A 27,187-nucleotide genomic window follows, 5' to 3' on the forward strand; every position below is an offset into this window, starting at 1 on the left:
AACTTTGATGAATTGAAAACACTGTGAAAGGATTAAAGTTCTAAGATGAAAACACGGACAACTCCCAGACGGGACAACGCCATGGTAGCGACCTGTCAATTTCAAGGTAGCACCGCCCTAAAGCATCCCCTGCTTTATGGTCTATTTGGCTCTAAATGGGACCATAATTTACTAAATGAACATCATGCTGTATTGAAGAAGACTTGAAACTAGTGATTGAGACCATAAACTCATGTTTACAATGTTTACTGAGGTAATAAATCAAGAGAGAAGTAGGCTCATTTTCTCATAGACTTCTATACAATCAGACTTCTTTTAGCAACATCTTCATTAGCACCCAATGGTCTTTGAGGTACAGACAGGAAGTCAGTTTACTTTATAGATTTTGGATCAGTTTTGTTCCTCTGGTGATTTTCTTCTACGATGGAGACACATTGTATTGTCTCATCTCTCGTTTCGATGTGATATTGTTCATTGTGTTGAGCTGAGATGTAGTTTAGGTTGAGAACTCCCCCTCCACCCCCCTTCTGTGTACCAATCACACCGTCGCCTTGGAAACCAGTTGATCCACAGTAACCAGCCAGGCACCAATCAGCCTCCTGCTACGAGAATCTGTGTGAGATGTTTGGAAGCTGAAACTAAAACTAAAGTGAAGAAGAAGAGAGCAATGCAGACCCCCTCTGAGCCAATCAGTGTCAAACATGTCACCTTGTTTTGACCCTATTACAGCGCCCCCTGCTGGCTAATAATCACGTCATTTTATAGAGACTGTCAGTCGGTTTTTAATACTTGAGATTTGCACTTGAAAGAATGAAGAATTTCATAATGCAAGAAGTTATAAACAATGCATATCTAATTATTAGCAGGACCATATTCTTATAATATTTATATGTATTTCATTTTAAGATAAATAAAGACATGTATATCACCATAATACCCTTGGAGAGTCCTACTGCATCAGGCGCACGTTGTATAATGGGCACAAGGGTTAAACATATGGCTAACGTTGTGAATTGAAACAAAACTACTGTACCTGGTTAGGTTTAGGAAAAGATCATGATTTGGGTTAAGAAAATTGTTAAGTTACTTAGGTTACGTACGTAAATTAATGAATGAATTCTGAATTAATGATATGTAATGTCAGGAGAATTAAGCCCTTAACTGTTGATTAGTTTTAATTGATCTCTGGAAGACGCTGATATTGATCTGTTTTCTGTCCCTCAGTGTTCGTATGTCCCTCCCTGTGAGCGGGACAACCAGAAGAACAAAGACAGTGTTTTGTGGTGGGAGGATTACTTCACCAAAGAGGTCAGCAGCCAGTCCTTCACCTGCTTCTTCAACCAGCAGAGGAGGTGAGACAGTAAAGTCTATTTCCAGGTGTGATGCAGATAAATTGGAAACAGGGTGACGTGTGATGCTGTGAAGTTTTCCTCGGAGACGGATCATTGTTACCGCGGGAGATTACAGACGGCGTGCTGCAACCTGCAGCATTACGTGGGCATCTTTTTGTCAGAACCCTCAATTTACTGCCTGCGACCTTTGACCCCGGAGAAGTGACCCATTGACTTCCTATTAACAGTCCTTATAGCTCCATTTTCAGCCATTTTGAAATGGACATTTTTCACAAGAGCGCTTACTGCTGCAGAAGATTACAAACTACTATGATGGTACGTGTCCACAGGCATTTTTGCACTAGGCACCTGATTGGACGCTTTCACTCGTGGGCTGTCTGCTTCTGGATTTCACACCAGAACAACATGGCAGCTCGTTTGGAAACTTTTTTTTATTATATAAGTCAGTGGGTTTTTAGTTAGATGCCTGAAATAAGGTCTGTGGTTAACACAAGCTGAAGAGATTTTAACGTCTTGTTCTTCGACATAAAATGCATCTCTAAATATCACATTCCTGAATATTGAAGCTTTTACATGTCTTAAAGGTCCCACATAATAAAAAAAGTTAGATTTTCATGTTTTTTTTATTATAAAGCAGGCTTAAGTCCTATATAGATACTGTGAAAGTATCGAAACGCTCAATCCACAGGGAAATACACACAGCCCGTATTCAGAAACTGTTCTAAACCGTTAGGATTTCTGTCCATTTGTGATGTCACAAATATACAATATTTAGAACCTTTACACAGATTTAAACGTAAACATTCTAAATGTGTCCCAGTTTATTACTGGTTGCAGTGTATGTGAATGTCATCAACTGACAGGAAGTACACATGGACCCAGGCTGTTGCCTAGCAACGTATGTCTGTTGCAATTTCGTCGTAATTCCGTCGAAATGCGCTAAAACAGAGTGTTTAAAACAGATGGTAAATACAGGTATATTCAGGCCGACAGCATGAGGAAAACAAAGGTTTTTTTTAACATTACAGCATGTAAACATGTTCTAGTAGAAACACAAAATACAAGTATGATCCTGAAAATGAGCACGATATGGGTCCTTTAAAAAAGGTGGTTGCTAACAAGTGGCTAAATGAGACTACTAGTCTACCAGGGCTCTTGCTTAAGGACGTCCCGTTGTCCCGGGGCCGGAAAAAATAGGATCATACGGATAAAAAAATAGGATACAAATTCATTTGGAGACGAGAGTTGAAAGAAAAATACCCTGCTAACGTTACAATGAACAGTAATTAAAATGAAACTGACTGCACCTTTTGTGTAGCACACAGTTCTTATTAAACCTCACACAGCACATGCCACCGGCCTCTGACCTCACGCCAGACGCAGCGGCGCAACATTAAGCTCGCCAGTAGCTATTAATGTTAACTGCTAACGTTAGACTGTTCGTTATTAACGGTGATGTTATAGTAAAAGCTCGCTAACGACTCAGCGGTAGACGTTTGCATTTACAACGTTAGGTTAACACTCAAATCTTGTTACTAATGTTAACCACTTACTTACTTACTCCTCTTCATCCCCATGGGTAGTAAAGCTGCAATGAGATCTCATCATCACATCACATGAGATTGTTTCATAACCAGTTAAAAGTTCCTCCCGATAACCTAAAGATGGAAGAAAAATAAGTAAAGGATCTGGATACTTCTTGTTTAGAACCATCTGCCAAATCAAACTGACAGAAAAAAAAACAATTTCCCAGAAACAATCTTGAAATAATTCAAACTGATGACCGTAACGTAAAGTGGTTACGGTTAAATGATCCTGCCGACTCCTGTGTTTCTATTTTGAGGAACGTCCAGGGTGTCATTAACCGAGCATTTTGATCATATGTACCAACTGAAACTGAACATCTTCTCTCAGTTTGACTGATGTTTAAAGAGCCTTTTCATTTTTATCCAGGCTATGTTGGCCTGTTAAGAAGCGCATCTCTTTTCTTACGCTGTGACTGAAAATTGTTGAGACGGATAATTAAAGGAGATCTCCTTTATCGTGTCAGCTTAATCCTCCTATTATTCACCGACGATGCTTACCTGTGACCTTGGCTAGCTTTATTTATATCTCTGCACCAGAAGGATGAGGATGAGGAAACTCTGCTTCATAAATGAGGAGCCCAGTGGGAGCTCGTTGATGCTGCAGATAAGATATCATTTTGTGTTATAGAGGAAAAAAGAACTGGAGCACTCGAAAGGAAAAACACCCTTAGTCACTTGATTTATGAGGTTATTTCAGAGGTGGCATGACGGTTATATCCCACAATCTTCTGTGAAACCTGCAAATGCAACTCTGTAGTATCTGTATTAGTATTACATGACCTTCTAAGTTCAAGGAGTGACTCATTTTCTTCTCCAGTCGCTCTTACTTTGCTGTTTTTTCTATGACTGTTTAAATAAAGTCAGTTTTATTTGTGCAACCAGGCGGCTACCTTCGGGTCTGAAAAGTGAAGCCAATGCTGAAGTGCCTTAAACCTGCATTCTTTCTAACAGCCAGCAGGGGGCGCCTCCTCTGGTTGCTAAAAAGGTCTGATTGTATAGAAGTCTATGAGAAAATGAGCCTATTTCTCACCTGTTTTATTACCTCAGTAAACATTGTAAACATGAGTTTATGGTCTCTGTCACTAGTTTCAAGTCTTCTTCAATACAGCATGATGTTCATTTAGTAAATTATGGTCCCATTTAGAGTCAGATAGACCATAAAGCAGGGGATGCTTTAGGGCGGGGCGACAACCAAAAACCAAGATTGCGACGGTCGAACACCAAGATGGTGACGGTCAAAAACCAAGATGACGACAGTCAAAAACCAAGATGGTGACGGACAAAAACCAAGATGGCTGCGGCCAAAAACCAAGATGCGAGAGCCATAAAACCAAGATGGTGACGGCCAAAAACCAAGATGGTGACGGCCAAAATGCGGAATTCGAGGCTTCAAAACATCAATCCACAAACCAATGGGTGACGTCATGGTGACTAAGTCCACTTCTTATATAGTCTATGGTGCAGCCTGAAATTACAAATGCCAAATTTTCCTCAAAACTCTTCACAATTTGCTTTTCAGCAGCTCAAAGAGCACAACCCCCAAGTGTTGAGTTTCATTAGTTAATTAATAGTCATCAAAAAGAACTGCAAAGTACAAGCAACTGGAAATAATGATTGATTTTAGAGTGATGAAACCCTCTAGTGTCACTTCTTGTTGCAAAAAGAAAACAAGATGGCTACGGTCAAAAACCAAGATGATGACTGTCAAAAACCAAGATGGCGACGGCCAAAAACCAAGATGATGACCGTCAAAAACCAAGATGGCGACGGCCAAAAACCAAGATGGCGACGGTCAAAAACCAAGATGGCGACGGTCAAAAACCATGATGGTGATGGTCAAAAATCAAGATGGCGACGGCCAAAAACCAAGATGGTGATGGCCAAAAACCAAGATGGTGTCAAAAACCAAGATGGCGACAACCAAAAACCAAGATGGCGACGGTCGAACACCAAGATGGTGACGGTCAAAAACCAAGATGGCGACGGCCAAAAAACAAAATGGCGACAGTCAAAAACCAAGATGGTGACGGACAAAAACCAAGATGGCGGCGGTCGAACACCAAGATGGTGACAATCAAAAACCAAGTTTGCGACGGCCAAAAATCTAGATGGCGACAGTCAAAAACCAAGATGGCAACGGACAAAAACCAAGATGGCCACGGACAAAAACCAAGATGCCTGTAGCCAAAAACCAAAATGCAACGGCCATAAAACCAAGATGCGAGGTCCATAAAACCAAGATGGCAACGGCCAAAAACCAAGATGGTGACAGTCAAAAACCAAGGCCAAAAACCAAGATGGCGACGGCCAAAATGCAGAACTCGAGGCTTCAAAACATCAGTCCACAAACCAATGGGTGACGTCATGGTGACTAAGTCACTTCTTATATACAGTCTATGGTGCAGCCTGGAATTACAAATGACAAATCTCCCTCAAGCTCTTCACAATTTGCTTTCCAGCAGCTCAAAGAGCACAACCCCCTACTTTCACTAATAGTCTTTTATGTGAAATATCTGCAGGAAGTGTTGAGTTTCATTAGATAATTAACAGTCATCAAAAAAAACTGCAAAGTACAAGCAACTGGAAATAATGATTGAGTTTAAAGTGATGAAACACCAGCTGTAAATTAAATGTTTCTGTTCTTCTTGTAATTTCAGGCCAGACGACGTGTTGTGGCGACGTTCCCACGACACCAGCGTCCTGCTGCACTGCGTCCTCTGGCCGATGGTGTCGCTCCTACTGGGCACGCTCATCGTGCTCCTGACGGTGTGTGCGCGCTCGCTGGCCGTCCGAGCCGAGGCTCTCCAGAAGAGGAAGTGCTCCTACGAGGTGTGCCAGGACCTGTCCGCCGGGCCCTCAGATCGCCGTGGTAACAAGGCCGAAGACCCCCTCACGACGAACTCTGACCCAGAGTTGTCGTCGCCGACAAGGACCCTGCCGCTGTTTGCGGTGCCGGTGCGACGCCGCGACCGAGAACATTAAGACGAAACAGGAAGTTGTTTGTGGAATTCAATCAGGATGCTAACGAGTAGTTGGCCGATGAACTGGCTGAGGACGCCCCCGTCAAGCCGCCGCTGTGGATGATGGGAAACCCACCCTGTTGCCTATAGCAGAAGCATCAGCACCTTTCCTCTGGTTTCAACTCAACAAACTGGATCAGAGGATCTCAGAGTTGAATCATCTGATTATAATCAGCATTGCTGCTTCTGTGCTACGAGTCGTGACGAAGGGTTATTATAACGACAACAGAGCTGTGATCAACGGTACGGTGAATTATGTGTCAGGTAAAGTGAGTCAAACTTCAAACTTAAGGACTCTTAACTGTAGCGCTTCTCTTAACGTAGTTTTCCCTCTTTAGTTTAGTCCCAGTAGCCATAAATGTTGATAAATAGCGAGCCAAAGTCCTGACGTCTCTTCAGGCTAGCCACTGTTTCTTCCATTGTTATTTGTGGATAAAGTATTTTCATTTATTATCTATTTTATTTACTTGTGAGGGACCATGCACACGATTATAGATACCCATTTCCACAGCACTAATTCCATCACTACAGTTTTTACAGAAAAAGTAGAAAATATCCCAAAACACTCCCGAAAGTACCTCAAGATTGCAGGTAAATACTCCAGCAAATGTACTTTATTTTCCAGGTCTGCTTGTAATCAACAAGGAAAAGTGAGGATAGAAAAAGAGCCAGTAAACATGATCGGGGGTGAATTTAAATAATTGAACTTTATCATTTATTGATGTATTGAGATACAGTGGTGACTCATCAGAGGGCCCATTAGTGGCTCCTGTTGCTTCTGGTTAATGATGGGAGAACTCTTTGAACCCTGAAGCTGTTTGCAGACAGCAGGAACAAACCACAGACTAGACTGGGAGCTCCCAGTTTAACCTCCAACATTTAGACTGGGAGCTCCCAGTTTAACCTCCAACATTTAGACTGGGGTAGACTGGTGTGCTGGGGAAAATTCCCCTTCAAGTCAAACCTAAAACAAAGACGAGGTAAATGTCTGTATTCTGGTATTAGAGGTGTCACAAATATCACAGCGTTCTGGCAAATAGTTGTTTACTGCAGGCTTTGGTGGAAAGTAACTAAGTACATTTACTCAAGTACTGTACTTAAGTACAAATTTGAGGTACTTGTACTTTACTTTACTATTTTCTCTTCATGCCGCTTCATTCTTCCATCTCAGAGGGAAATATTGTATTTTAGTTACTTTACAGATTAAGAGATACGATTTTTTCATACAAAACATAAAATACTTCTTATATGTTCCACCACCGTCGGTTGTCTGAAACTGTAGTATTATTAATATTTTAAGTATTTTTGTTGCGTTTGTTTTTAGGTAAGCAATAAGGCCAGATAATCTGTCTTCTATTTATTTCCCATCTGAAAGCAGAGGAACCATTTTGTTTTGGGAAGTTTCTCTTAAAGTGTAGCGCAGGTTCAACCTGTCATTTTAGATTAATGCACTATAATGAATTGATCATTTCTACAGAGGTAGAGGACTCATTGTTGATGGTTAAACTATAACAATCGTGTTTGGTTTAGCTTAAACTTCCTGTACAGGTTGTTGTGCAGCTGAAATGCTTCCTTCTCTCCTGTAAATCTGATTGGCTGTTTGGTAACAAAGTAGAAATTACAGGTAAACCCACTTATATGGAGGCGACAAAAATATATAATATATATAAAGTAAAAACCAGCAAACAGCAGCAGGTGGTACTTTTGATTGAATCATTTTCAGAGCTTCTACATGTTGGCAAAGACAGAACATTACGATTTATTCATGACGAGCCACGTAGAATGTTTTAGTCCGTATTGTTTACGATGCTGTCGGTATGATATCAGCTGTTTTCAAGTCAGTATAAAAACCCGTTGATGTCGTCCCTCAGAGGCTCTTGAAGGATTGTTTCATAGCCTGGAGTTTGGGTTTCTGTCAGTGACGCGAGCCAGATGTGATCACAGTGGTCAGGGTTGCAAAGGGAGTCGGAACATTTCCGCTATATTTTCAAGGGAAGTTAAGTTCTGGAATTTGGGATTTTTTGCACTATTTCAATATAAAAATCATAGATTAGGTCTACTTATGACGATGCTGAAGTTAGCTTCCGATTCACCAGTTAAGGGGAAAGTTTAACTTACGTTGTTGAGCAACCGATCGTTTTTTGCACCTCTTAATGCCTTTTTTTTTGTTCGTTTAAACTTTAATACTCCTTTCAACCTTGACAAAGGCAGCGCAGACCAGATCCACTCCTTCTGTTCTTACCTTTCACAATAAAAGCCCTAGACATATAATATTCATATGCCAGTATTTCACATTTCCGTGTTATTTGTCACTTCCCTGGTGTGTAAAGGCCTTTACTGTTGTGAAAGCGTGTTAGATGTTTTAGGGATTCTATATTATTTGTTAAAATGCAAAAAAAATGGAAGGCCATGTGGCAATACTGCTATTTTTTGCATTTTCACAAATAGAATAAAGGTTTCGCAAGTGTTTTAGAGGAATAATAATAATAATAATAATAATAACTTGGATTTATATAGTGCTTTCAAGAAACCCAAGGACGCTTTAACATAGGCATAAATAAACACAACAAGAATCTTTAGCCTCTCTGGTTAATCTAGTCCACATTTGACCAGTCTAGGTATAGTGGGTTTTGATCTGGACCTGGTCCAATGTGGTTTAGATGTAAAAAAAAAAAACAGTGAAATCTCCATTTTTTTTATTTTTTTTTGCGCATTTTCACAAATAGAAGAGAGGTTTCAGCGTTAAGGCTTTACTTTGAATATCTAATAGGCTTTCACAACAGTAAGAGGTGCAAAAAAATGCTCAGCAATGTAAGTTCTGGCATGTTTTAGTTCAAACTATGATCATTTAATCTAATTGTAATCATGCACTGCATTCAGCAGCACTCTTCTATCACGTGTAGCCTGCAGATCATTTACCAGCATCCCGTTAAACAGGAATTATGTTAAATTACAACCCTCTGCATACACACTGTATCCTCCATCACATGTGCAGCCCACACTGCTGCACCGTCTGAGCCAAACGACCACATGCTTTCATGATTATGTCACCGGATTGAATTTGATATGTTTATGATATTTCAGTTAGATAGTAGCCTATAACGCAAAGTACACAGTTTATAACTTGTTAACAATAGTTTTTGCTAGCCAGCTGTTACCATGTAGGATATAGCTTGATTCAGCTAATTGAGGAGCGTTAATTATTCTATTTGCAGGGCTGTTTGTTTCTATCTGCATATGACAAATACAATCTGAGCAAATAACCCCTATATTTTCATACATTTTCACCTTGAATCTACCCAAAATTGTGCAACCCTGGTAGTGGTAACATCAAAAAGACCCCCGGCTCTGCAGTCTTTGTGAACAGTAGTGTCGGGGCATGTAAGGATCATTTAGTTTAGTGAAACAGAGAATCTGTCTTCTCCTTCTTAAGGAGAAAAGTAGAATTATTGTTGAAGTACAATAACTTTCAAAGACTAAATGACTTTCCTGCCACGCAGCCGAGTTAACAATAGATCTGCTATCACCAAACATGATTCATCCTCCATCAGAGGGAGTTTTTCATCTTCAAGTCTCCAAATTCCTACCACCACCGTTCCTACAGTCTAAAAATTACCTACACGTTGCCTAGCAACAGCCACGAGGCCGAGTGATGTCGCTGCCAATAATGAAAAGTGAAACAGGCGAAACTTGAAGTCTTTTGGCTGCTTGTGTTCTCTGTTGTTGTGAGTCTGTTCCTCCTCAGGTTCAGGTGTTTGAGTGGTTTCACTTTAATGTTGCTGTAGCACGTTCTCTTTGTTCAGCTCCTCGTGGAGAAGTGTCCACGTCTCAGATCTGTGTTGTTGATTTGTGTTTGACCTGAGCGGGAGGACAAACCACATTTATTTTTAGCCTACGCAAAGTTTGACTGAAAACAAACTCTGAATGTCCAATATTCTTTATTTATTCCTCCTGAGGCGTAATGTGCAGAAACAGTGTTTTAAAGTTAGATTATTTATAGTCCCTGTCTGCATGTTATGTGGATATTTTAGATTTATTTTCCCAAAGAGTATTCCTGTGTGATCCAGAACGTTTTGTGCACAGGTTAATATTTAGTGGGAAACTATGTGGTGTGCATCAGGAGCTTGTAGAAAAACAGTTTTTGCTCCCGTCCCCTTAGAGCTCCGTACCAACGGCCTCTATTAAGATAAGAAAACTAATATCTGATCATGTTCTCCAAAGAAAATGTGTTGAATTCTGGCTCTTTAGTTGGAGTTGTTTACAGCATGATGTGACATTCAGAGGCATCAGGAAATCACACGACTGATTCTAGTAAATGATGAATGTAGAGAGACAGGAGCAGGAAGTAGCTCCACGATGTAGCTTTGTTTTGTTTTTCAAAACAAAAGTCATTACTGCATCCTCCACTTCTTCCATTTTTACCTCCCATTTCTTACCTTTTCTTTTGTCTTTCTTTCCTTCGCTACTTTCCTTCTTTTCTACATCCCTTCTTCTTACGTTTCATCCCCTTTTTTCTCCCCTAATTATTTAATTTCTCTCTTTTCTTTCCTTTTTAACTTTTCTCTTCTTTGTTTCCTTCTTTCTTTCTTTCTTTCTATCTTTCTTTCTCATTTCCTTTCCTTTTTGTTGTGTTAAAATCACAAAACTGTTGAATAGAAGCTTCCTTTCTGAAAAAAACAAACACTTTAAATCAGTGACACAAAAAATTCAACAAAATAAAAACCTGTATGATAGAAATTTCACTTTAACTTTTTTATCTACATTTTTTCATCACGAATATTTCATTACAGTATAAACAAGGTTTTAGTAAAAACCATCCCGTTGTTTCCCCTGAATAATCCTCTCCAAAGAAACCGTAGCGTCACCGTAGCATTCCTGTGTTTTTATGAGCTGTTGTCGTCTTTCTGTCCCAGATGTTCGGTTTTCTATCTGAAGCCATATTCTGCTAAGCTGTGAACTGCAGTAGCAACGAAACTAAACACTGTACAAAAACACAACATGTTGAATTCTATTCTTACACACATGGTTTTGGTATTTAATGAGATTTTAGTTGATTTAATCCACACTGTAAAGTTCAGTAACTGATTTATGACATGAAGGAAAATGTATCTGTTTTAATTACTGTATTAATATCATTATTATCATTATTATTATTATTATTATTATTGTTGTAGTTATAATGAGTCTTTTGTTTTCTATCACACCTTTGTACTCTGCACTGTGTCGTCCGTCATCTCTGAACCTCAGCTGTGTACCATGTGACCCAGGTAGCCGCTTCCTCCATGTTTTACTGATAAAGATGATAACTATAGTGCCTGATAGAGATCTTTAAATAAAAATACATTTTATCTTCAGACTGAGTCACGCTGCAGCCTTTTCTGCTCGTCCAACATCCAGCCTCACTTTGAACTTAATGTTTAAAGTTAATCTGATCACAAATAAATCAGATCCCAGCTCATAATCACATCATTTATTTATTTATTTATTTATTTATTTATTATAAATGTGTGTAATCTACAAAGAAGAAAATTAATTCTGATTTGAAAAGAAATGTCTTAACTCAAGGACAATTTAGTATTTTTTTTTACCAAAACCTTTAATCCTATTTCACAGACTTTGTTTAGTCGTCATGGAGATAGCTCAGTTATAGTGGTGAAGGATATTTCCTAAAGATATTATCATAATATTTCAGAGTATTTTTTGCATTAGTAATATGGTGAAATACTGAAAAAATCTTAAAGAATACTACTAGAAGATAGCTACTATTTTTGTTTCTTATAAATATATTGTTTAGTATTAATATAGTTTTGGGCATTTATACTTTTAGGCAACGGAAAATGACAGAACAACAAAGATCGACTATATTTTATTTATATATGTGTATACAGTATATTTGTATTTATCTTATGAGACAAGAGCAGCTTTTGCTAGATTTGAGCTGACCGAATAATAATTAATAAATTGAAGAAATAAAGAAAAGGGGGGGGGGAACAAACCGCTTTAATCTTGCTGTAATAAATGTGATTTGGTTTTGTCTGTCATATCAGTCAAGCTTATTGAACTCTGTCAAACTCAATGATGCAGTTGGCCGTGGTGGAAGAAGAATTAAAGAGGTGGAGGGAGAGAGACGCTACGTGGATATTACAATGAAAATGGGTTTGTTTTGATGTGTGTGTCTTTCCTTTCATCTTCTTGCTCTCATCTTTATTCTTTCATTCACAAATCCCATCAACATGAATCACCTCCTACCACACTAGAGGACACACACCTGTACAGCCTGAGTCAGACCCATTGTTCTTTATAATCACTGCACACATATTAACCTCTCTGACCTTGGACAGCAGCGTTAACATCACACCACTTATCCCAACGCTCTGTTAGTATGAAACACTTCCACTGCTATCACATGTTTTATAAATGCATTTATTCAAATACAAATCACATTAATATACAAACATAAAAAACAGCACAATATATTGAAATTAATAAAACCATATCACAAAATCCACATAAACATATGGTTAAATACAAATACAAAATCATGTCCACAGTATTTCAGAATCAGGTTTATTGCCAAGTAGGTTTTCACAAGGAATTTGCCTTGGTGTTTTGGTCCATAACAATAAGAGAAAATTAAAAAAAAAAGAAAAGCAAATAATGGAAAAGTAAAAGACAAAAAAGATAAGTAGAAAATATAAAAAAACGACTATAAAAATATAAGAAATATACATTCTAAACATATATTGGACAAATAGGTTGTATTCTATTCCATCCTTGTAATTGTTTTTAAACAAATAATTTATTAATCACATAACAATATATATTGTACAATATTTCACTTTATTTATTGTACACATGTTCATATACAGAGGTGCAAACAGATAAATAGATAATGGAAAACAAAACAAAAAACATCATGAGTTTGTGTTATATGCATCATATTATAATACATATGTTTAATTATATAAAAACTTAATAGCTTTATTTTGTTTTTAACATTAGATAAATTGGTACTATATTGTTTAAATTAATTAATAAAGTGCAGGAAAGTTGACAAGGTTCCTGACCATTTTTTCTTATGAATATGGGATTTTCCAAAAATATTAAATACCTGTATGATATACATGTTATTTTAAATTTTATCTTAGCTAATATATAACATAAAAAATATTTTAAAATATACAAAATATCAGATAAATAGGCTGTATTCTATTCAATCTTTGCAATTGTTTTAAAATAAACTAGAATGGCACTCAGAGAGCGTAGACCAACACGTTCAGAGGAAAATGACTCCACAAGGATGTTAACAACTTCCATAAAGAAAAGGAGAATGGTGAGTAAAATGAATACACTTTATGTAGCGTAAACTTTATGGTATTTCTGTTTAACATTTCTTTGATTTCTTGTTGTTTTCTGGTGGTTAAATATCAGCTCAATGATGATTGTTTGCATCTGTTAAAAGGTAATTTATGCTGCGTTCAAGACCACTCGGAGGTCGGAATTTTCCAGTCGAAATTTCCAACCGACGCCAAACGTAAATAAAAACAGTTTCAGAGATTGTTTACCGTAACATGCTCCCTAATAACATGGCAACATATTTTGACATCAGTTTGCAGGTTTTATTATGTGATAGTGTGCATTATTTGAGTTAAATACAGGCAAATATACGTTACCTTGCCTTTTAGTTGATGTCAGACAACTGAAGGAGGTCGGAAGTTTTTTAGTTCCGAGTTGTCTTGAATGCAGCATAAGTACACTTACTCAAATACTGTGGAGTAGCAGAACAACAGAGTATTTCTTTTACAGTGTGGTATTAGTACTTAAAGTGGCAGAAGGCAGTATATTTTTGGCATCATTTAGCAAAAATCCCACAATAACCTTTCAGCATATTATAATTCAAGAGTTCTGAGAGATAACTAGACTTCTGCTCCTCCTCATGGCTCTGTTTTAAGGCTTTAGAACATCTAGCCTGTGATGGGAGACTTTGACCAATCACAGGTCAGTTCATTGAAAGAAGGCATTCCTATTGGCCGTGCTCTGGCGAAATTGGAGAAAATATGATTTTAAAAAGTTATTTTTATAAAACGGTCGCTATATCGTGACAGTAGTACATGAAACAGGTAACCTGAAAAAAATCATGTGCCTCTGTGTCCTCCAGTGCTCCTAACGGCATCTGCAAGATTTCACAGACCGGAGGAAAACAAGCAGTAAGATTGTATTTCTCTCCTCAGATGTTCTCAGAATCCTTTTGTAGTGCACGGTTTAGTTGTAAAACAGGAAAGTTTGTGACGCCGCCGCTATCCTGCAGATCTGTTGAAGGAACGCCAAGTTCAGGTCACATGACCGGAGCACAGCCAATAAGAACGCTCTCTCAATGAAATGACCTGTGATTGGTCAGAGTCTCCCGTAGCAGGCTAGATGTTCTAAAGCCTGAAAACAGAGCCATGAGGAAGAGCAGAAGTCTAGTTATCTCTCACAACACTTGAATTACAATATGCTGAAAGGTTATTATGGGATTTCTGCCCAATGATGCCAAAAATATACTGACTACTGAAGCTTTAAATGTGATTAATCGCAAATTAATCACACGTTTTTTTATCAGTTCAAAATGTACCTTAAGGGAGATTTAATCAACATGTTCTCAACATGGGAGTGGACAAATATGCTGCTTTATGCAGATGTATGTATATATGTATTAATGGAAATCAATTAACAACACAAAACAATGACATATATTGTCCAGAAACCCTCACAGGCATTTAGCATAAAATATATGCTCCAATCATAACATGGCAAACTGCAGCCCAACAGGCAACAACAACTGTCAGTGTGTCAGTGTGCTGACTTGACTATGACTTGCCCCAACCTGCATGTGATTATCATAAAGTGGACATGTCTGTAAAGGGGAGACTCGTGGGTACCCATAGAACCCATTTACATTCACTGATCTGGAGGTCAGAGGTCAAGGGACCCCTTTGAAAATGGATGACAGTTTTTCCCTTTTTCCAGTTTGGAGCGTTATTTAACCTCCTTCACGACCAGCTAGTATGACACGGTTGGTACTGATGGATTCATCAGGTTTTATAGTTTCAGATGATTTGCGAATTTGTGATAACGTGTTATTATCGTGTTAACTTTGACAGCCCTAGTTTATACCTTAGTTTTTTGATGACATATTTCCTCTCTACAAGATCAGCTTCTTATTCCTTCTTACATTCTACCTCAACTTCTCATTTTAACAAACAGTGAGTGGAGCCGCTGTTTTAGTGCTCGGATGGATCAAAAACCTGCAGACTCTTGGCCCTCTGTGGCCATTTAACATCTCAACACCTCCCTCTCAGCAGCATAAATATTAACACCACCACCATCAGCAGAAGCACATCCTAATTGAGAGCAGTACATCAGCTCCCCCCTTCAGCGCTGACTTCAAAGTAAAAGACCTGAAATGACCTCAAACTGTCTTTTAAACTTGTTCAGCAGTGAGTCTCAACATGGGGATCAGGACCCCTCAAAGGGTCGCTGGATAAATCTGAGAGGATAACATCTAAAACCTGTTTCTTCTGCAAACAATACTTATTTTTTTCTGACTTTTCTGTAATAATCCCTAAAGGGTTACCCTCTCAGACCTCTGAAGACAATTTAATGGAACAACTTGAGAGTGTTGTGAGTGCGACACTAAATCAGTATCAGTAAATCTTCTTCTGCTGCTGTTTTTTAATCAATATCACAGTTTGAACTCTGACAACTGAAGCAGAACTCTGTAGCAATTTGTTTTGCTATTGACAATCGATGCGTCTAAATTACGGCATTTTGGAGTCGCGGTCGATGTTTGTCTCGACATCAAGTGAACAAGAGGATTTGCTTTTATTTTTTGTTGTGTATTTAAGCATTTATTGTTCACAAAAAAGTCATTTAAAGAGAAGACGAAGAAATTTAGAAAGCTCAAATGATTTTTGAGCTCTCCCTCTGTCTTTTGGTCATAATGGTCTTTTTTAATATCTGGTAGACTTTGTGTGTTAAAAAGTAAGACGTGTGAAATGTCAGATACTGGAAGCTTTGAAAGGTCAGCTCAGAGATATAAAACTCAAATGGGGCTCGTCCAGGATCTCAGGGTAATAATTCACCGCAAAGACGTGCTGACGTTCATGAAAACAAGTCTCCTGTTAAAAACTGAGTTCAGGTCAACGGTAAGATATTAAATTCTGTGAAGGTGAAGACACTCATTTAGATTGAGTCTCCCCTTTACAGACATGCCCACTTTATGATAATCACATGCAGTTTGAAGCAACAATAGTCAAGTAAGCACACTGCAGTTTGCCATCTTGTGATTTGAGCATATTGTTTTATGCTAAATGCAGTACCTGTGAGGGTTTCTGGACAATATCTGTCATTGTTTTGTGTTGTTAATTTATTTCCAATAATAAATATATACATACATTTGCATAAAGCAGCATATTTGTCCACTCCCATGTTGATAGGAGCATTAAATACTTGACAAACCTCCCTTAAGGTACATTTTAAAACATAAAAAATGTGCGATCAACTATTTTAATCGATTAACAGCCCTAAAATCAACTAATTGATTAGTCAACAAAATCGTATGCTTGTTAGTCGAATAAGAATTTCTTTGGTCGAGGACAGCCCTATTAAAATGTCCCATTCAGTAGATATCTTGGTCTCAAGGTGTCGTCTTTAGTTTGTGTGGTGCTTTTGTGAATCTTTTACTGAAGCAACATCCTGAGTTTCTTTCAGAGTTTTAGAGCAGCACATTGAAACCTAAACTTCACTCCCTGTTGAGCGAGTGTGCAGCTTGTTACTAAAGTTGTGTTTCCCATGACTGTTGATGCTGGCTGGACTTGTTTGTTCCTCTTTGAGCTCGCTGTCAGGACTGACTCGAAGCTCATGGGACGTCGGCTGATTTCTAACTTTGTCTCGGTATAAATCTCTGCCAGGACGGAGAGATGAGGAGGATGAGCCGGAGGTTCGGTCCGGAGGGATTGGGGCTCAGCTCGGCCTCTCTGACAGAGACTCGTCGACTCTCTTTTAAGCCCCTCATAGCTGCTGTATCTGGGTTACCCAGTTCTGCTCCGGCCTCAGCGTGCCCTACATCAATATGGAAATCACAAGTTTCACATATGCACAGTAGAAAAAGTCGCTAAAGCGTTTTCTGTTAGTGTCTCGCTGTATGTTTAGTTATAAAGTCTTTTTTTTGTTTTTTTTAACCGGCAGTCAGATTAGAAGATCAATATACATTTTTCAGTTTCAAACCCGTTTGAACACTTTTAGCTGTAATGAAGGGTTTCAAAAGACAGCATGAAAGATTGAAAAGACAACTTTATACAACAATGTGACAAATGTGATATTGTCTGACTTTCAAATGTTGAAACAGACAAATTGTTGTGATTGAAAAATGCTTAAACTTGTGCCTTTTTTATGACTTTATGACTCAACATAATATACTATGACTTTTTTGGACATACTATACTTATAGACTTTCTTTCGAGCCATTATACTATGACACTTTTTGACACACTGTACTATTACTTTTTTTGACTTAAAATACAATTACTTTTTTAATGACCTTTTTGGACATACTACACTGGATGTTTTTATTATTTTTTTCAACATACTATACTATGAATTTTTTATTAATGTTTTCAACATACTATATTATGACTTTCTTGGACATACTATACTATGACTTTTTTATAATGTTTTTCAATATACTATACTAAGACTTTTTTTAGTTTTGACATTCTATACTAGAACATTTTTATAACTTTTATGACTTATTATACTAGGAATTTTTTCAACATACTACATTTCAATTGTTTTCTGTACTTGCTTACTTTTAGACATTGCTGTATTTTTCCTGTTGTTTGTGATGTAAAGCCAACAGTCTCTGTTAACTCAGATCATTTTAATAGTCAGAATGAGCTAACGTAGCAACATTTCTTCTCTCTTGATCAGATGGATGTCATCGTCTGTTCAGCGTCCGGTGTAGATGAAATCTGAGGATACATACTAAGACTTAAGATGCAAATTTTCGACATTGACCTTTTTTTCATGAACATTTTCGACATACTGTACTATGACTTTTTTCGACATGCTATACTATGACTTTTTGTGGACATACCATACTAAGACTTAAGATAAAAGTCTATCGACATACTATACTGAGTCTTTTTTAATGAAAAATGTCGACATACTATACTATGACTTTTTTTCATGAAAATGTTCGACCAACAATACTGACTTTTTTCGACATAGTATACATGACTTTTTATCAACATACTAAATGTTCATGCTTAAGTTATTTAAAAAAAGGTATAAATACAAAAAATTATTTGCATTTGAATTTTAAAAAATGTGTAAAATAACATAATACGATTATCATGATGAACGAAATGAAATTAAAAAAAACACAAACTTAGTTTTGCAGCTACTTTTAATTCGCACGTAATAATCCAGTTTACAGTGATCTGACAGCAAGCTATAAAAACTGATTTACATTCTCAGAGGGCTGGGGGATATAATATCAATAAAATATATTTCTAATATGAATATATAATAATATATGACAAATGTATGCTAAATCATATATCAAATAATCAAACTGGTATTATCTATCACATCAGAAATGAGTAATCAGAACATTTAATAACTAATTTTGTTAGTCTTTAAGTACAAAATAAAAGAATATGTATGCATATCATAGTTTCACGTATTGTTTGCACTGACAGAAAAACAATAATATTGAGGAATTGCCCAGCCCTGTACACTTCTGTGATTAAAAAATAATGATCATTATATCCTCAGAATTTAATCCAGAAAACAGATATTATATGAGCAGAAATCATGTAAAAACCCTGAAATTCCTCCAGCAGTCGAACCAAACAGAAACAGAAGAGGGTTCTCCAAATGTTGGATTTGCAAATGTGAACTTTTCAGACATTACATGTCACAAATTTCTGAAATATTTTGACACTGAACTCCAGTGATTTATTAATGTATTTAAAAAAAAAAAGACAGAAAATAGGGAAAAAGGGGAGTTCCTGCCTTGTATTCAGACATTTATTTTAGAAGTTTTAAGTTCATGAACAACTTTATAAAAAAAATTGACTGTTTTAAAGCATTTCTGTTTTGAGAAATTAACCATTTAATGTTTGAGTAAATGTCTGAATACAGCAGGTTATAATTTCTTGCAGCTACTTGACAATTGTTGATTTCATAAATGGAAATACTTCAATATTACACAGCATAAAAATGATTGAGACATATATATATATATATATAATCATATATAAAAAAGACTATTACACCAATATTTACATACAGCAATATGTGTAACTTTTTAAATAAACAGCTTATATGGAGCAGTGAGTGAGAACATTATTATAGAAAAAATAGATGGCTCTTTCCTTCCCTGTGATCAGTCAGTTATATTAAGGATATAACTGCAAGCTAACATCAGATTTGAACACGTCTTTAATAACCACCAACAACCTGAGATCAACCCGTGTTTCCCTTCAACACTTAAGAAAACCATTAATTGATAGGATTCATCTCCAACATTGTTTTAAACATTTTGTTGTGACACTTTTGACTTTAAAAAGTCGCCATCAGGTCACAAATTGAACAAAATATGAATTAACTGATTAGAACTGTAGCTAATAAAAGAAGCTTCCCTGTAATCCCAGCAAACACTCAAATATGTTTTCTGTTTACTCTGAAAACTGGAGTCACAGATTGTTTAAAGCTTCAGTTTATTTTCTGTAGTTCTGTTGGCGTTAAACTTGTCACGAACTTGATGTAAAAGCAGTGACAGTAAATGTGACTTATTGTGTGTTAACCACAAATCTCTCATATAATTTATGTTTTCTTTACTTGCTTACTTTTAGACATTGCTGTATTTTTCCTGTTGTGTGTGATGTAAAGCCAACAGTCTCTGTTAACTCAGATAGTTTTAATAGTCAGAATGAGCTAACGTAGCAACGTTTCTTCTCTCTTGATCAGATGGATGTCATCGTCTGTTCAGCGTCCAGTGTAGATGAAATCTGAGGAGAGACCAAGAACAAAGTTAGAAGGTAAGTAGGAATGGTTTGATGAACACCATAGCAAGTACCAATAAGAAAATGTATTATTCTAAAAATTCTAAAAAATGTTCTACTAATTCTAGACAATTTAATCTGTTCATATGATATATACTGTATGGTTAAGGGGAAGTTTTTAGGTAGTGAGTCTCACCGCGGCAGTACTCGGGGTTGAAGTTTTCGTAGATGGGGTAGAGAGGATTCTCCTGTTCACTGCGATGTTTCCTGGCTCTCAGGACGTCCCGCACACACTGGTGAAGGAAGGAATACTGGCACTGCAACACACATATGGGGGAATCAGTTTGAAACTGTAATGAACACGTTGATATGTATTATTATTATTTTTCTGAAGTAAGAAAACAGTCTTGCATTAGATTACAGTATGTTATTTCACATGTAATGCTCAGTCTTGTTTATCTAATACCATACTATAATTTTCATATAACTTTTTTTATAACTGACTACATTTATGACATACTATACTGTGACTGTGAAACGGGGAACCATCCAAGCTGTGTACAGTAAGGATGGGACACTGTTGACCTCAACTGAGGAGGTAATCGGGCGGTGGAAGGAGCACTTTGAGGAACTCCTGAATCCGACTAATACGCCCTCTATTGTAGAGGCAGAGCTGGAAGCTGATGGGGGACCATCATCAATTACCCTGGTGGAAGTCACTGAGGTAGTCAAACAACTCCACAGTGGCAAAGCCCCGGGTATTGATGAGATCCGTCCAGAAATGCTGAAGGCTCTGGGTGTGGAGGGGCTGTCTTGGATGACACGTCTCTTCAACACTGCGTGGAGGTCGGTGACAGTGCCTAAGGAGTGGCAGACCGGGGTGGTGGTTCCCCTGTTCAAAAAGGGGGACCAGAGAGTGTGTGCCAATTACAGGGGTATCACACAACTCAGCCTCCCTGGTAAAGTCTACTCCAAGGTGCTGGAAAGGAGGTTTCGGCCGATAGTTGAACCTCGGATCGAAGAGGAACAATGCGGATTCTGTCCTGGCTGTGGAACAACGGACCAGCTCTTCACTCTCGCAAGGATCCTGTTGAGGCCTGGGAGTATGCCTATCCAGTCTACATGTGTTTTGTGGACTTGGAGAAGGCGTATGACCGGGTCCCCCGGGAGATACTGTGGGGGGTGCTGCGGGAGTATGGGGTGAGGTGGTCACTTCTTAGGGCCATCCAATCCCTGTACACCCAAAGCGAGAGCTGTGTTCGGGTCCTCGGCAAAAAGTCGGACTCGTTTCCGGCGGGGGTTGGCCTCTACCAGGGCTGCGTTTTGTCACTAATCCTGTTGGTGATATTCATGGACAGGATATCGAGGCGTAGTCGGGGGGGGGGGGGGGGGCGCTTGTTTTGAGTGAGGGGACTATGGAAGCAGCGGGGGCGGTATTGCATTCGCTTTACCGCACCGTTGTGACAAAAAGAGAGCTGAGCCGAAAGGCAAACTCTCGATCTACCGGTCAGTCTTCGTTCCTTCTCTCACCTATGGTCATGAGGGCTGGGTCATGACTGAAAGAACGAGATCGCGGGTACAAGCGGTCGAAATGGGTTTTCTCAGGAGGGCGGCTGGCGTCTCCCTTAGAGATAGGGTGAGAAGGGAGTCGTTCCAGGCACGACCAGCTGGGACGAGGCCCAGGACTAGGTGGAGAGATTATATCTCCACACTGGCCTGGGAACGCCTCGGGATCCCCCAGTCAGAGCTGGTTAATGTGGCCCGGGAAAGGGAAGTTTGGGGTCCCCTGCTGGAGCTGTTGCCCCCGAGACCCGACCCCGGATAAGAGGCTGAAGATGGATGATGAGTGAGTATACTGTGACTTTTTTACATAATATGCTATGTCTTTTTTATGACTTTTTTGGACATACTATACTATGACTAAAAGTCTTAAAGAGTCATAGTATAGTTCGGCGAAAGTCACAAAAAATGTCATTGTATAGTATGTCGAAAAAAAGTCTTAAAGTCATAGCATAGTATGTTGAAAACATTCATAATATAGTATGTTGAAAAAAGTATATAACCTGATACTGGTGTTTCAACCCTAGTTTGGTCCTATATTTACTCTTGTGTTAGCCATAGTTTGGTCCTATATTTACTCTTGTGTTAGCCATAGTTTGGTCCTATATTTACTCTTGTGTTAGCCATAGTTTGGTCCTATATTTACTTATGTTTCAGCCCTAGTTTGGTCCTATATTTACATGTAATTAGATGGTCATGGTTTCATGTCTTATGTGTGGGGGGTGTACCTCAGTTTGGACCATGTGTTGGCGGTGCAGCCGGATGTCGAACACACTGCCGTACAGGTCGATGGTTCCTTTAGAGTCCAACTGCTGCAGAACCCGATCCAAGGCGATGAACGTCCCTGTACGGCCAACACCAGCACTAACACACACACACACACACACACACATAGAGTCAACTGTAAACACATACTCATATTAAAGAGGCCATGTAGATCTCAACAGCAGAGATGTCACACATACACACTCTGTCCTACCTGCAGTGCACCACGGTGGCTCCGGTGCTGGGTGATCGGTCCACGTAGTCCCGGACCGTCCTGACGAACTGGATCAGGGACTGGGTGCTCTCTGGGACTCCGTGGTCGGGCCACACAGTGTAGTGGAAGTGACGCAGCACTCGAGGGTAACTGCAGCCGCTCTCCTGTCAGCATTTATTGATCACATATTAATAAAAACGATCAGGATAAACAGTGTGAGTATGGTGAGGTACGGTTATAGATAAAAAGGCGGTACCGAGGTGATCTTGAACTCTCTGATGGTCCACTCCGGCAGGACGGACTCAGACAGTATCTGAATGACCAGGTCACCATAGTACAGAGGCTCTCTGTCTGCAGGCCAGTACTGGTCACACTTTACCTGCAACACACAAACACAACACTCACATATTTACATAGACATTTTCTTTCCTTCTTTTTTTTTTTTAATATATATATATATTCATTCTGCTCTCAATCTTTTCTCAACTTGTTAGAATCTGATAATGTAACACACAAAACAGGAAAATATATTACTATTTATTCAGGTTGTAAGTTTTATAAAGAAAAAAATGCTGCTTTTCTCTGATTTGTATCTTTGTAAACTGAATATCTTTGAGTTTTAGACAAAACAAGACATTTGAAGATTTTGTAATGACAGACTTTTCATTTTCCACTATTTTCTTAAAATTTCATAGATAAACTAATTCATAAATACAGAAAAAGTAATCAACAGATTAATCGATAAAGACAGAAGCAGCCCTCGTAGATTCTTATACTAGTATTATTATAATTTCCATGAGTATATTTTCTAGAGCTGCAACGATTAGCAGATTAATCAATTAGTTGATGGCCAAGAAAAATTATTTGCAACTATTGTGATAATTGATTAATAGTTTAGGCTACTTTTCAAGCAACAATAACAAAGATTCTCTAGTTTTAGCTTCTAAATTGTGAGAATTTTCTTTTTGTTATTTGGGTTATAGGTTTTAGACTTTTTGTTGAGAAAAATAAGCAATTTGACCATTTCTATAGGTTAAACCGTTAATCTAGAAAATAACTGTCTGATTAATAATAATAATCATTAGTAGCAGCTCTAGCAATTTATAGGTTTTATTGATATTCAATCTCTTCTCGGTTCAGTCGATTCTTAACCTGTGAGAAGTAACATCAACGTTTAACATCAAAAGTTCGATTTAAAAAGTCAAACTTAGAAAACATTTTAGTATTTATTCAGGATGCAAACAGCTGGCAACAGCTACAGATGATTGCAGATATTATTTAGTGTGTTCATTCCTTAGTTACCTTCTTGTTTTTGTCTTTTTGTTTCAGGATTAAACTCATTTCATGTCGGATTTTGATATAAAGGATTCATCCTCAGAGCACCATGAATATCTCCTGTAGATGTTGAGATATAAAGTGTTGGATGGACCGGGACGATAAAACCCTAAATTAATTAAACCGTCGATGACTCACCCGTCCCTTCTCCACACACTGCGTCACCATGACGACGTTGTAGACGCTGTGCTCCCACACCATCCGCCAGAAATCGTCCTTGGTGCCGGGCAGCGGGCCCTGGGTGGCGATGTACTCCCTGCGGTAGTTATTACCCTGCAAACACACACACACACACACACACACACACACACACACACAAACAGGAGACAGGTGTTAGTCTGTGGAAGTGTGTGTGTTTAATACGTGTGTGTGTGTGCTGTGTGTACGTACAGGTATGTAGCTGGCGTTGATGTAGTCAGAGCAGGGGTCGTCCTCCAGGTACGCCAGCTTCACTCTGGTAGAATCATCTACACAAAACACACATTCATGACTGTAATAACAATAACAGTATTTGCTGGTTTTGGGAGAGTGTGTTTATAGTGTAACCTACAGTATATATTTAAGTATTATGGTCAGGACCTTCATGTAATAATAAAATGTTCAACCAGCTCAGAACTCGGAGCTAAAAGAGGCTAAAAAGCTCTGCAGAGCTTCAGAGATGGAGACGGTTCTGTGATTTTGTCATTACGGGCGACTACTTCAGATTACATAGTAATGTGATCCATTGGTGATATAAAACTATTTATTAGTGCAGCTTTAATGTTTTCATTTTTATCAGTGTAAAAGTAAAAACAATAAAGCTTAGTAGCACCAACAGGGATCAAGTCTGATATAAAGTCTAACAACTAAACATTATTTTCATTATTCATTAATCTAGCAGTTACTTTAAGCTCAGAAGGAGCACTGCAAACAACAGTTATTATCATTAATAAACTGATTAATAGACTATAACATGTGAAACAAATACTGAAAAATAGCCCAAGTGGACTTATTCAGACAGTTCAAAATGAGTTTACTACGATGTGAAACACAGAAAAACGGTAATAAAACCGTTTAGATGGACCAACATGTCCACTGCAGCGACAGCAACAACACTACACGTTTTATTTTGATCTAAATAACACCAACTTTTATCACATTTAACAGCTTTTCAGAGGTTTTTATTATTATTGTAAGTGAGAATATGTGTTCAATGTCTTTAAATGTGAAGAAGTTCAGCTGTGACTCACTCAGACTGAAGAGGATGATTAATTTTATTACTACACCAGAGTGTGAATAGATATACTGTATATAGTTAATTATAGAGCTGTAAATACATCATCTCAAGTCATAAATCATATATTTCTGTTCATATAGAAAACTGTCTGCAGTTATGAACGACTGACGCTTAATTACTTTATTTAAACTGTGATACTCTGAATATAACACACACACACACACACACACACACACACCGATTCAAACTCCTTAATTAGATTTTAAAACACATTATTAGTTTATGTTAATAACTAATGAAGAAATAAAGAGACTAAGGCGGTTCATGCATGTTTAGTTGTGTAGTTATTAATGTTTTTATCACCCCGAGGTTCGACCCTCAGGCTGGTCGCCATAGCAACAGGAGCCGTCTCGTTAATTAAAGCTGTTAACGATGTCGTCGTCGTTATAATTCTCACACTGATTGTTTCTCACTGAGGGACTCAACGGCAGCAGCTTTTCTTTTACTTTTACAGTTTCTATATAAATTAAAGTTATTTAATGTTAATGTGTTTAATTTGTTGCTGCACCAGAGAAATTAAAAGACATTTAATCTACCACACACACACACACACACACACACACACACACACACACACAGAGCGGTACTAACATGGCAGGATGTTGTTGTAGCGGTTCTTTCCTCGGTTCTCCGGCAGACGGGCGACGTCCATCGTCTGGTTGCGTCCTACGTCCTTCAGATCCTGAGTGAGGACAACATCATCATTCAGTCACATTAAATGAATCCATTAATGTTTCATCCTTTACTACAGGGAGCCAAACTTCTCAAGCAGCAGCAGCAACAAGACGCTTGCATAAATAAAATAGAGTACGAAACAGTTTGATGTGAATGTGATCAGAGAACAGGTTTTACCTCGAACTCCTCAGACAGCAGGTAGTTGGAGTCGGCCTGTAGTTTAGTCAGATGGGACTCAAAGTGGCAGGCTTTGATGGGACTGGACAAAGAGACCCAGAAGTTATGAAAACAGACATATTCAAGTTATTTATTAACAGAAATCATCAATAATATGATATTTCCACCATACAAATAACTATAAAGTTATATGCTATAACTTCTGGTGCAAAATAAGAGATTCTCACCTGGTGACCCGACGATTACTGAAACAAAAAGAAACACAATCAGGTCGTATTAATTAGTTATTATACATGAAGTAATTAGTCAAGAATCAATCAGTTAATAGTCAGTTTTGAGAGTGTTCATGAGATGGAAAATTTAACAATACATTCATTTTAAAATGTTATTATTACAGTTGTTAAAATGTATAATTATTTGGTAATAAAAGGTTACAACAGGGTTTTGTTTTTATTCTGGAAATGTTAGCATGACCACATGATAAGCCGGCACTGCTATCAAAATAATAATTCTCTATATATCATTCATTACAATGATGTAATGTTTTGTTACAACATTGTAATTACTTTTAATTAATTAAAAATGTCATTAAAGTTAATTACATTTTTAAACATTTGTCAGCATTTTTAATTGAACTGTAAACAAGAAAAAACTAATTAAACAAATAATCATTGATTAAAGCATTTAATAAATTAATTGAATCAGGAAAACACTAGACTTAGCAGCAACCCGACAAATAATTTCATACATTTTGTAAAAATGTGCATTACTGTTATGCATCATCTGTTTTTGTAAATGTTATTTGTTTTCTAATAATTGTTTTAAGTGATAATTATTGTTATCATGAATCTATGGCCCAACCCACACAATATCAATATTTGACTTTTTTTTTACTTTTAAAAATATTTTGTAATAATTGTTTTTTTTATTGTAATGTAATTATTGTATCTATCATTTTATAATATAATAATTATTATTATTTAAAGGGACTATTTGTAAGATTCAGAAATACTTGTTCACAGAGACACCTGTGGCTGTTAAGTCAATGAAAGTCAGCATCGGGCTCGCGCTTGTGCTCGCTCTACATAGACATGAACGAGCATCGCTCAAAACAGTGAGGAGACACACGTCAGCTAAAAGCACAATATCACTCTATATTTCAGCTGCTTGGCAGTA

General features: G+C 37.8%; 2 protein-coding genes across 6 annotated transcripts in view; one reads left to right on the plus strand and one right to left on the minus strand.

Annotated features, from left to right (window-relative positions):
• The window catches only part of LOC119483209 (calcium-activated potassium channel subunit beta-4-like), a 28,376-nt gene extending 18,229 nt beyond the window's left edge, over window positions 1–10,147 (plus strand). Inside the window, exons 3-4 of the mRNA XM_037761327.1 lie at window positions 1,225–1,352; window positions 5,596–10,147. Coding sequence (XP_037617255.1) covers window positions 1,225–1,352; window positions 5,596–5,920 — 453 coding nt within the window. The 3' untranslated portion in view covers window positions 5,921–10,147. The remainder of the gene's footprint in view (window positions 1–1,224; window positions 1,353–5,595) is intronic.
• Window positions 10,148–17,793: 7,646 nt separating this feature from the next.
• The window catches only part of ptprb (protein tyrosine phosphatase receptor type b), a 39,289-nt gene continuing 29,895 nt past the window's right edge, over window positions 17,794–27,187 (minus strand). For 3 of the 5 annotated variants that reach the window (XM_037761324.1, XM_037761323.1, XM_037761322.1), the window contains 10 exons: window positions 26,239–26,256; window positions 26,012–26,093; window positions 25,751–25,841; window positions 24,274–24,350; window positions 24,022–24,156; window positions 22,805–22,927; window positions 22,549–22,712; window positions 22,298–22,433; window positions 20,206–20,326; window positions 18,389–20,015 (listed from right to left, as the gene is read on the minus strand). In XM_037761324.1, the coding sequence (XP_037617252.1) occupies window positions 19,993–20,015; window positions 20,206–20,326; window positions 22,298–22,433; window positions 22,549–22,712; window positions 22,805–22,927; window positions 24,022–24,156; window positions 24,274–24,350; window positions 25,751–25,841; window positions 26,012–26,093; window positions 26,239–26,256 (970 nt within the window). In that variant the 3' untranslated portion in view covers window positions 18,389–19,992. Of the gene's footprint in view, window positions 17,970–18,388; window positions 20,016–20,205; window positions 20,327–22,297; window positions 22,434–22,548; window positions 22,713–22,804; window positions 22,928–24,021; window positions 24,157–24,273; window positions 24,351–25,750; window positions 25,842–26,011; window positions 26,094–26,238; window positions 26,257–27,187 lie in introns of those variants that run through there. The other 2 variants (XR_005205637.1, XM_037761325.1) reach the window with 2 other exon arrangements.

Source organism: Sebastes umbrosus, chromosome 23 (assembly GCF_015220745.1).
Source record: "Sebastes umbrosus isolate fSebUmb1 chromosome 23, fSebUmb1.pri, whole genome shotgun sequence".
NCBI classification, from domain to species: Eukaryota; Metazoa; Chordata; class Actinopteri; order Perciformes; family Sebastidae; genus Sebastes; species Sebastes umbrosus.